Source organism: Terrapene carolina, unplaced genomic scaffold (assembly GCF_002925995.2).
Source record: "Terrapene carolina triunguis isolate 2854851 unplaced genomic scaffold, T_m_triunguis-2.0 Scaffold836, whole genome shotgun sequence".
NCBI lineage: Eukaryota > Metazoa > Chordata > Testudines > Emydidae > Terrapene > Terrapene triunguis.
Window position 1 is genome coordinate 2,699,934 of NW_020665187.1, and position 11,333 is coordinate 2,711,266.

An 11,333-nucleotide genomic window follows, 5' to 3' on the forward strand; every position below is an offset into this window, starting at 1 on the left:
GCGGAAATCCTCTCTGGTGCGTTATCCCAGCTGGGGGGGTCCCAGGTGGCGTGTGACAGCAGCTCACCACATCCTGCTACCCAGCAAGGCGGGAAGCCGGGGGGGGGGGGCGGGGGAATCTCAGAGCGCGAGGGGGTCGTGTAACTTAACAGCACCAGCCCCGTCTCTTGCCCCTTCCGGCTGAGGGGCTCGAGGTGCAGCGCAGACAGCACAGCCAGGCACCCAGGGGGAGAATGCGTGTGGGGGAAACTGAGGCACCTGGGGGGGGCGACTTGGCGAGGTCCAAGGAAACCCACCCTACCCAACCCCACCCCACCAGACCTATTCCCCTCCCTGAGCTGAGGATAGAACCCAGGTGTCCTGCCTCTCAACCCCCCCTATGGTAACCCACTAGAACCTCCCCAAGCCGGGGATAGAAGCCTGGAGTCCTGGGTCCCAGCCCCTCCTGCTCTAACCCACCAGACCCATTCGCCTCCCTGAGCTGGGGATAGAACCCAGGCGTCCTGCCTCCCAAGCCCCTATTGTGGTTGTTCGGTTTGGTGCTGCTCTGTCCTGCAGTGAAACCGGCGGCTTTGCGCTCTCGGGAGCTCGTACCACGGGGTCTGGCGGGGGGTGGGGGGATTCCCAGCTGTCTGTGCAGCCTGGGCTGTGCCCATGGAGTATGGATCCCTGTGGGTCCCTCTGCCTCCTGGCACAGACAACCATGGGCACCAGCCACTGGGCCAAGCAGACCAAGCCCTTCCCTGCCCCCTCCCCTGGGCACGGCTGGGGCTGGGCTGAGTGGAGGAGCTGCTGGCGAGGATGGGAATGGGGCACTGTCCCCCGTCTTGCCCACCAGCTCCCCTTGCAGGGGAGTCACACCCGTGCAGGATTAAGGCTCCTATTTGCCAGACTTGAGAGGGGGCAGCGTGGAACCCCAGTGGCCCCTCCCTGGGGTGGGGCGGCAGAAACGGCTCTCAGTCCCCCCCGCCTGCTACACCCATGCCTCCCAGCCATGCAGCTGGGCTGTGCACCTGTGTAACTGCTTGGAGAGATGGGTCAGTGCAACAGAGAGGATAAAAGACCTACTACCAGTGCTGGCCAGGGGAGCGCTCCCATAGCTCAGGGGGATGAGGAATGTGCGGAGGGATGGGGGGACCCAGTCCAGCTGTGTCTGTGGGGGCCATTTGCGAAGGGCTTGGGGGGGGCACGATGGTGAAAGCCCCCCAACCCCCAGACGTCCCATCCCCCACTGCTCACGCTGCGGTTTGTCACCTTCTCTGCAACAGGAAACCATCAATGAGAAACAGATGAGATAATCGACGCCAGCAGCACGTCTTGCACGTCCCGGGGGGGGGGGAAGGGGTGGCCAGCAGTGTGGGGGGGTGTCTCCTGATAGCACCCCATCCCCGGGGGCTTGGAACTGACCATGGGGAGCACCCCCTGCTAGGGCAAAGCATCAGGTGGGTGCCCCCCGCTGCTCTGCCAGTGGGCCCCAGTGTGGGTGAGGGAGCTGGGCTTACCCAGCAGGTGCCCTGGGTGGTGTTGGCCCATGGGGATGGGAAGGGATCTCGGCGGGGGGCAGCATGTTGGGGGGAACAGAATTGGGGGGAGGTGCCCCCCGGCTGCTCAGGCTTGTGGGCTGACTCCCCCTCCCCCCTCCAGAACTTCACCAAGGCGGGCGAGTCGGATGCCACGCGCTGCGCCACGCGGGAGGAGCTGCTCCGGCGCGGCTGTGCCCTGGAGGAGGTGGTTGAGCCCCGGGGCCGGCACCAAGTCCTGGAGGACGCGCCCCTGAGCGACAGTGCCGAGCAGGAGACGGTGACCCAGCTGGCACCCCAAAAGATCGCCCTGTGGCTCCGACCCGGTGGGTCCCACTGGAGGGGGGAGGCTTGTGGTTGGAACCGGGCCCCATGCCAGGCTGGGGGGAAGCGTGGTGCTGGGGCCCAGCTGGGGAGCTGGGTCTTCTCCGGCCTCCCAAATCCCCTGCCTGGGGCTGCTGATGCTGAAGCAGAGGGTGTGTGCCTAGAAATACAAGCGCTGGGGAGATAGGGAGAGACAGAGGGATGTGGGATGGATGGATAGATTGAGGGGATGGATGGACAGGTATGTATGGGGGTGGGTGGGGAGACAGAGGGGTATGTATGGGGGTGGGTGGATGAGTGGGTAGGGGGATGAAGGGGGCTGGGTGGGTGACTAGAGAGGTGGGTGGGTAGATGGGTTGGTGGATGGGAATGGAGGATACATGGCTGGATAGAGGGGGATGGATGGGGATGGATAGATGGGTGGATAGAGGGGTGGTGGATGGATGGAGGGGGTGATGGGTAGGTAGAGGGGTGGGGCGGATGGATGGGTGGAGGAGTGGGTTGGTGGTTAGAGGGGTGGAGGAGAGGAGTGGATGGATGGAGGGGTGGGGTGGGTGGATGGGAGGATGGGGAGGAGGTGGGAGGTAGGTGGATGGCTGGGGGGGATGGATAGGTGAGGGGATGAAGGGGTGGGGGATGGATGGAGGGATGGATGGGTACGTGGATGGATGGGCGGGAGGATGGGGAGGAGGTGGTAGGTAGGTGGATGGCTGGATGGAGGCGGATGAAGGGGTGGGGGATGGATGGAGGGTGGATGAAGGGTCTCCCCCCAAGCCCCTGGCCTTGCAGCATGATTCCCTGCTGAGCCAGGTCCTTGGCTCCCTCCACACCCCCTAGGAGAGCAGCACAGCTTCTCGGTGCGGTTCAAGCGGGCCGAGGGCTACCCCGTGGACGTCTACTACCTGATGGACCTGTCCTACTCCATGAAGGACGACCTGGAGAACATCAAGAAGCTCGGCAATGACCTGCTGGCCGCACTCAGGAACATCACCAAGTCAGTGAAGATTGGTACGAGGCAGCACCCCCCAGAGGGGCGATGCCCCCCTGCTCTCCTTGTGCTCCACCCCCCAGCCCCCCCATGGGGCGATGCCCCCCATTCTCCTCATGCTCCACCCCCCCCAACCCCTCGAGGGGCAATGCCCTCCCCCACTCTCCTCATGCTTTGCCCCCCCATGGGGTGATGTCACCCTGCTCTCCTCAGACTCTGCCCCCCCCACTCCCTGTGGGGTGATATCCCCCCCACCCCTTCCTCACGCTTTGCTCCCCCCCATGGAGCGCGGATGGAGCCACGAGCTGTGGGAACCTGGCCCCATAGTCATTGCTCCATGGGGCTGGAGGGCAGCAGTGGGCGAAGGCAGGGCAGATGGTACAGGGTGGGGGATGGTGGGTCTAATGGTTAGAGCAGGTAGGGGCTGGGAGCCCGGACTCCTGGGTTCCATTCCTGGTTCTGAGAGGGGAGGAGGATGAGGGCTTCAGGGAAGGGAGGGGGACTGGGGACCATCTGGCAAGGATGGGGTCCCCCTGTGGCGACTGTGGGGCTGGCGCCTGAACCCAGCACCGCCTCTGCCCCGTCAGGCTTCGGCTCCTTCGTGGACAAGACGGTCCTGCCCTACGTCAGCACGGTGCCCGCCAAGCTGCGGAACCCCTGCCCCGACCGCTACGAGCAGTGTGACTCGCCCGTCAGCTTCCGCCACGTGCTGCCGCTCACCGACAACGCCAGCGAGTTCGAGAGCCGCGTGAGCCAGCAGCGCATCTCGGGCAACCTGGACTCGCCTGAGGGCGGCTTCGACGCCATCATGCAGGCGGCTGTGTGTGAGGTGAGCCGCTGGCGGGGGCTGGGTGTAGGTGGGGACAGTAGCCACGGGCTCTGGGTGGTGGTGGGGGGGCGTGTGTTGGGGAGGGGGCGGCCGGCTGTTGGGCATTCCCTGCCTTTTCATTGGCTCCCAGTATGTGCACGGCTGTGTGAGTGCACAAGTGTGCAAATGGGTGTGTACATGCACATCGCTGCCAGGAGGTGTGCATGACTCTGTGTGTGTGCAAATGGGTGGGAACATGCACTTCACTGCCAGGGAGTGTGTGTGTCTGTCTCTGGGTGCACACACACACACACACGGGTGTGTACGTGTGCATTGATGCCAGGGTGTGCATTAATGTTGGTGTGCGCGTGGCTGGGTGTGAGCGCTCATGTGTGATTGGCTCTGTGTGCGCGTGCACGTGTGTGCTCAAAGGGTGACTGTGCACATGGTGGGTGTGCACGCACGGGTTCTGTGAGCACAAGTGCACATTAGAGGGTGTGCATAGCGGTGGGGGGGCAGGCGCTCACACGTCTGTGCGTGCGCACGTGGGTGTGCAGGTGTACATGGCTGCAAGGGGTATGTGAGAAAAAGTGCCCACTGCTGCAGGGTCGGCAGGTAAAGCCCTGCCCAGATGCTGAGGGGGGGCGGGAGACAGGACAGGGGGCATACCGGCGCAGGGGGATGGGGGCAGACGGATGGGGGGGGAGATCAGGGCAAATCAGGGCAGGGGGATGGGGGCAGACGGATGGGGGGCATACCGGGGCAGACGGATGGGGGCAGACGGATGGGGGGCATACCGGGGCAGGGGTCTGGGTAGCTGCAGGGGGCGTGCAGGCTGGAGGGACCAGTGGGTGGCCACTGTACCTGCTCACCCCCCCCCATTCCCCGCCCCACCAGGAGCAGATTGGCTGGCGGAACGTGACACGTCTGCTGGTCTTCACGTCAGATGATGTCTTCCACACGGCAGGGGATGGCAAGCTGGGTGGCATCTACCTCCCGAATGACAACCAGTGCCACCTCGACACTGACGGCCTCTACAGCAAGAGCCACATCTACGTAGGTCTCCCCCCCGTTCGGTGCCCCTCGGGGGGCAATCGGGACGGTCCCTGCAGCACCCTGCACCCAGCTGGGGGAGGCTGGGATGAGGACGGGGGGCAATGCGCATGCCCTGTAAAAGAGAGGGGTGCAGTCGGAGCCCAGGGACGGCTGCCCGGATGCCAGGCTTCTATGCCTGGGTCTGGGGAGGGAGTGTCAGCTAGTGGTTTCAGCAGTGGGAACTAAGGTACCTCTTACTACACTCGTATTGAGTTCGTGATCCCTGCTAACCCCCACATTAATTTTCAGCAGCGACTCCCCACCCCGGTTGGATTCGCGCATTTGATGTTTCCTTCCTAAGCAAAGCGCTTTGCACTTGTCTTTACTGAATTGCCTCTTGTTGATTTCAGACCCGTCCTCCCATGTGTCAAGGTCATTTTGAATTCGAATCCTGTCCTCCGAAGTGCTTGCAACCCCTCCCACCTTGGTGTCCGCTGCAAATCTCATACGCCGCCTCTCCACTCCCTTAGCCAAGGCACTAGTGAAAATATTGACTAGTACTGGACCCAGGACTTACCCCTGCGGGACCCCCGCAGCTCTGCCCACCCTGTTTGACGGCAAGCCATCCAGAGCTACTGTTGGAGGCCGGGCTTGTACACCCACCTTATAGTAATTTCACGTCGCCCGCCATCTCCCTAGTGTGCATGTGAGACTGTGTGAGAAGCCGTATGAAAACCAAGCGACGGCATGTTGACAGCTTCCCCCATCCACTAGACCAGCAACTCTGTCACAGAAGGAACTGAGGTGGATTTGTTCTTGACAGATCCGGGCTGGCTGTTATCCCCTAGCCGCTTACAAATCACTTGTTTCATAGTTGAGGCTAGCTGCTTTCCAAGGGTCCAAGTTATGCTGACTGGGCTGTAATTCCCTGTTTAAAGCCCGGGGCTGTTTGCCCTTCTCCGGGTACCTCACTTGGCCTCCCTGGCCTCTCTCGCGATGGGGTCTGAGTGCCTCGGCTAACTCCTCAGGCCCGGCCGCCCCCGGGTTCCGTTCCCGGTGCTGGGAGGGAGGAGGGGGTCAGAGCCCGGACTCCTGGGTTCGACTCCTGCTTGGACGCCCCCCTGGGCTGGCGGTGCTGTGTGGTGACCGGTGGGCGCTGCCTCTCGTTGCAGGATTACCCCTCGGTTGGGCACTTGGCCCAGGTGCTCTCAGCCTCTAACATCCAGCCCATCTTCGCTGTCACTGGCTCCACGCTGCCCGTCTACCAGGTGAGGGCGGGGGCAGGCTGGGGGCAGAGCTGGGGGGGGCGGAGGGGGGGCTCACTCACTCACCCGGCCTCTACCCCCCTCCAGGAGCTGAGCAGGCTGATCCCCAAGTCGGTGGTGGGGGAGCTGAAGGAGGATTCCAGCAACGTGGTGCAGCTCATCTCTGATGCCTACAATGTGAGAGGGAGGGGCAGCTGGGGGGGGGGGAAGGGGATGATGGCATGTAATGGGGGTGGGGCTGAAGGTTTTGAGGGATCCCTGCAGGGCCCCCCCCAGTACTCCTCCAGCACCTCCCCCAGCAACCAGCATATCCCTGCAAGGCCCCCTCTGGCCTGGGCACCCCATGCAGGGTTCCTTGACACTTGGGGGGGAGGTGGAGGGGCTGGGTGGGAGTGTGGCCTAGTGGTCAGAGCAGTGGGGCCTGGGACCCAGGAGGGCGGGTGGGGGCTTGGAGGGGCTGGGTGGGCGGTAGGAGCCGGGGTGGGCGGTAGGAGCCGGGGTGGGCGTGGGCTGGCTGGAAGCTGCAGGGGCAGGTGTGGTGAGTGAGCCAAGGAGGGTCCCTGCAGCCCGCACCCGAGGCCTCGCACCCCCCCACACTCCCGCGACTCCTGGACTGTCCCTGTGCCCCTCTCCCCCCAGAGCCTGTCGTCCACGGTGAACCTGGAGCACTTCCAGCTCCCGCCCGGCGTGAGCGTGGCCTACGAGTCGCACTGCGAGGGCGCCAACCACTCCCTCGGGGGCCACGGGGGGGTCTGCTCCGGCGTCCACATCAACCAGCTGGTGAGCTCCCCCCCCTTCACCCCTGCCAGGTTCTGGGGATCCCCGGCTGAGCTGCCCCCATGGCCTGGCTCCCCTCCCACACCCTGACACCCCGGGGTGGGGGAGGGCAACCCAGCCCAGTCCCTCAGTTGGGCTGCCAGGCTTGGAGGCCGGGGTCTTCCTGGGCAGTGTTAGGACAGCCTGACCCACTGCGGGGGACTGGGTAGCTTGTCCCAGTGGGGAGAGAGGACAGCCAGCTCAATGGGGGGAGGAGGGCTAGGGGAGCCCAGGGAGCGGAGGGGGCTGGGGAGACTGGTGAGGGAAGGGGCAGGCTGGGGGGGGAAGGGGAGAGGGGATGGGGAGCCTGGAGAGGGGAGGGGGCAGGCCAGCTCAGTGTGGGAAGGGAAGCTGGGGGCCCTCTGAGGGGAGGGGGCAGGCTGGCTTGGGGGGGAGTAGGTCTGGGGAACCCAGTGAGGGGAGGGGCAGACTGGGTGGTGAGGGGGAGAGGGGCTGGGGAGCCCGGGGAGGGGATTGGCCAGCTCAGTGGGGCGTGGGGAGGGGGTGTCTTTGCTCTGGGCCTGGTGGCCGGAGCAGGCGTGTTTACCCCTCCCCCACGTGCCCGTCTCCCCCAGGTGAGTTTCACGGTGACGGTGCAGGCCGACGCCTGCCTGGAGGGGCCGCACACCTTCGCGCTCCGGGTGCTGGGCTTCACCGAGGAGGTGCGTGTGGAGCTGCAGACGCTGTGCGACTGCCCCTGCGGCCAGCCTGAGCCCAACGCCACCCACTGCAGCGGGGGCCACGGCACCCTCACCTGCGGGGTCTGCAGGTAAAGCCCTGCCCAGACGCTGGGGGGGCGGGGGGCAGGACAGGGGGCATACCGGCGCAGGGGGATGGGTGGCAGATCAGGGCAGGGGGATGCGGGAGGCAGATCAGGGAAAGGGGAACAGACTGCTCAGCAGGATGGGGGGGAAGGGAGCCTGGCCTAGTGGGGGGCTGGTCTTGGGCCAGGCTACAGGGAGTTGGGGGCATCTCAGCTGATTGGGGAGGAGCACTGCGGGCAGCCCAGAAGCCAGGGGGCAGGAGGGGGCAGCTAGGCTGTGTGTGTGTGTGTGTGTGTTGGTGGGGCTGCAAGCAGCTTGGGCCAGTGGCGGGGGGGGGGGGGGTAGAGGGCCCCCCCCCCCGTTTCCCCCGACCCCCCCCCCCACACCTTGCAGCTGCAGCCCTGGCCGCGTGGGCAAGCTGTGTGAGTGCGAGCTGGCGGAGGCCACGGACCTGGAGGCGGGGTGCCGGGGCCGGAACGGCACGGGCCCCACGTGCAGCGGGAAGGGGCAGTGCGTGTGCGGGCAGTGCCAGTGTAACAGCAACGTGCGAGGGCAGCACTGCGAGTGCGACGACACCAGCTGCGAGCGGCACGACGGGCAGCTCTGCGCAGGTGAGGGCGGCCCCGAGGGGCTGGGCAGGTGCTGGGGGACTTACGAGCTTCAATAGCGCCTGCCTCGCCCACTGGGATAATGGAGGGAGGAGTGAAGGGGTGGAGGATGGCTGACGGGCATGTGCAAGGCGAAGGAGGGATGGAGCGAGGGGACGGGTTGGGGGTCCAGGTTGGCTCCCAGCAGGGAGCAGGTGCTCGCCCAGGCTGACGGCACCCTGCCCCCCTCCCCTTCCGCAGGCCAGGGTCGGTGCCAGTGTGGGAGTTGCCTGTGCGACGAGGGCTACACGGGCGGCGCCTGTGACTGCAGCCTGGACACCCGCGCGTGCTTGCAGGACGGCGTGGAGTGCAGCGGGCACGGGCGCTGCGTCTGCAACAAGTGCCAGTGCCAGCCGGGCTACTTCGACCGGCTCTGCAGCCGGTGCACGAGCTGCCGGACCCCCTGCGAGGAGCACCGGTGAGCAGGGGGCAAAGGGCAGCGGTCGGGACGAAAGCTAAGCACCCCTAAGGCCAGGTGGGGTGGGTCAGGCTGGCAGGGGGCTGGCAGAAGGCGGCAGGTTGGGGCGGGGCGGCAGCGAGTGGTGGCAGGGGCTGGGAGCAGACGGGGTGGCTCAGGACAGGGTGTGTATGTGGGAGGGGCCGGCTCGGGATGGTGGACAGGACAGTGCAAGCAGGGGGGACCCCGGAGGGGCCCGCTGACAGCAGCCGTCTCACTGGCAGGGACTGTGCCGACTGCCAGGCCTTCAGGATGGGCCCGCTGAGCCAGAACTGCAGCATCGCGTGCAACCACACCGTGGCCACAGTGGTGCCCGAGGCCACCGTGAATGAGCAGTGGTGCAAGGAGAAGACGGACGACGAGCGGATCCTGATCTTCCTGATTGAGGGCATGGAGGGGGGCAAAGTTGCCCTGAAGGTGAAAGACAAGGACGGTGAGCACTTGGAGGGGGCGGGGGAGCCAGGGACAATGAGTACCAGTTGGGGTTGGGCGGGGGCTTGGGTAGAGGGGGTGACATGGGGCAGGCTAGGGGCTGGGCACTATGCCCCAGGAAGGGCGAGCAGCAGGGAGAGAGGGGCCCAGTGTGGGCCAGAAAGGGGGAGGCCAAGCAGTCGGCAGGGGGGGCAGTGAGACCAGAGAGGGGGAGTTAGCCCTGCAGGTAACCTCCCCAGAACCCTGAGACGCATCCCCAGAGCTGGGGGGGGGGGGTGCAGCTGTGCGGGCTGCCGGGGTGGGGTTGGGGGGTGCTGCTGCAGGCTTCACTCAGGCCCGGGCTCTTCCTCCCCTCCTCGTAGCTGTCACTGACCAGACCTCCATGATTGTGCTGGGCTTGGTCCTGGGCATCGTGGTCATCGGGCTGCTGGTCATCATCGCCTACCGCATCTCCGTGGAGATCCTGGACCGGCGGGAGTACATGCGCTTCGAGAAGGAGCGGGAGCGGGCCAAGGGGAACGAGGTCAGGGCCCCACCCCTGCTGTCTGCTCCCCCCCACTGGCAGCCCCTTCCCTCCCCGCTCAGGCTTTCCCCCTTGCCTGGCCCGTTCAGCCCTTGGCCGCTGCCAGGTACTGACACAGGGCCTGTCGGAGGAAGTGGGCTGAGGCTTGGGACCAGATGGGAGCCAGCGAGCTCCCTCACGCCGCGGCCATCCAGTCCCAGCACCCCGGCTGAACTGGACGGCTTCCCCGGGCCCGAAGGCTCCCTACCTCCTTCCCCATGTGCTGCAGCCTGTATTCCCTGCGTCTCATGCCGGGGTGGGTGAGGACGTTCCAGCGCCCGGCCCAGTTCGCTGCTGGCTGCGATCATGCTGGAGTGGGACAGTCTCCTCCTCTCTGGACCAGGCCCAGATACAGCTACTTGTCCTAGGTCAGCGGGAACAGACCCCAGGTTCCCTGAGCCCCCCCCGCCTCCCCTTTGATTCCAGCAACCTCTCTGCCCTCCCAGGTCAACAACCCACTGTACCAGAGTGCCACCACCACCGTCATCAACCCCAGGTACAACGAGGACTGAGGCAGCATGGATGGCCGCCCCGGCGCCAGCCCAGCTACCAACAGCACGGGCCCCCAGGTGCCACGCTCGCTACGGCAGCCCCCCCGAGCTCTCCTGGAAGGGAAGGCGCAGGCAGAGGGCCCGCTGCTCGGCGGAATCCCACACTGCTACCCGCTGCCAAATAGGCCCACGGGGACGTGCCTGCTTGTGCTGCCAGGTGCCCCCACTTCTTACTGGAGGAGCAGGATGCAGCCCTGGGGCTCTTCCCAGCCTGAAGCCTCCCTGCTTAAGTACCCCCACCCTGTCCTCCCCTTGCAGCACTAAGTCCCAGAGCCTGCTGCTTCTCTGCCCCCCACAGCGCATCAGTCAGCGACCCCCAGCACCAGGACAGCACGAGCTGCTGCCCACGCCCAGCAGGAGAGCTCTGGGGTCAGAGACTAGCAGGAAGGGCCGGGCTACGGAGCACCAAAGCTCCACTTTTGGGGGGCTTCTCTCCAGGGCACGGGAAACTCATGGCCAACCACCGGGGCGGGGGGGTAATTGGAGCAGGGCCATTCAGCACCAGAAGAGAAGCAGCAGGCGTAGTCCCTCCTGCCAGCACAAAGCCAGTAAAACCCCACTGGGAACTGGCTGCTTAACAACTGCTGGGAGCCTCTCCTCTTTATCACCACCAGCACCCTCGAGGCTCTCAAATAATGGTCCCCCGTCCCCCCCGACAAGGAACTGCCTCCCCCACGTTGCTGGGTGAATACCGAGAGGAATAAAGGGCTGGGGGAGCAGCCGGCTCAGCTCTTGCGTGATGTTTTATCGTGCGCTGCCCCTGACGCCTCATTTCCTCGCAGACCCAGGAAGATACAATGAAGGGAGCAAAATACAGGCAGGCTGGGGGAAATTCGCAGGGATGCATTTGGCCCAGGCGTAAAGCAGGTCAAGCCTCTCTCTCTCTCCCCTCCATCACTAACTGAAGCCAGTGTTTTCACGCACACAGAGTCAGGGCAAAGTGTGGGTGGGCCTGTGGGCAGGAGGAATACTTGCTCCCTTCTTACTAATTAGCTGTTCGTTAGTGGTTGCAAGGAAGTGGGCGGGGGGGGGGTCACGCTTGAGAATCAGTTGCTCGCACCCTTACACCCCCTGTGTACGAGGCAACCAGCCCGCCTCTCCCCAGGCCCCTGCCCTGTGCTCTCATCGGCTGTCCTTTCGGAGGAAGGTGTCTAGGGCTACTCC

General features: G+C 65.2%; 1 protein-coding gene across 1 annotated transcript; it reads left to right on the forward strand.

The window, feature by feature from the left end:
• The first annotated feature begins 1,650 nt into the window (after positions 1 to 1,650).
• ITGB7 (integrin subunit beta 7) lies at positions 1,651 to 10,606 on the forward strand. Its single transcript, XM_029913729.1, has 13 exons — positions 1,651 to 1,846; positions 2,682 to 2,852; positions 3,420 to 3,661; positions 4,538 to 4,696; positions 5,848 to 5,943; positions 6,028 to 6,117; positions 6,580 to 6,720; positions 7,332 to 7,525; positions 7,914 to 8,131; positions 8,369 to 8,585; positions 8,849 to 9,057; positions 9,419 to 9,579; positions 10,065 to 10,606. Exons 2-13 carry the CDS (start codon positions 2,750 to 2,752, stop codon positions 10,128 to 10,130), a joined length of 1,896 nt encoding a protein of 631 aa, XP_029769589.1. The 5' UTR covers positions 1,651 to 1,846; positions 2,682 to 2,749; the 3' UTR covers positions 10,131 to 10,606.
• Positions 10,607 to 11,333: the final 727 nt, after the last annotated feature.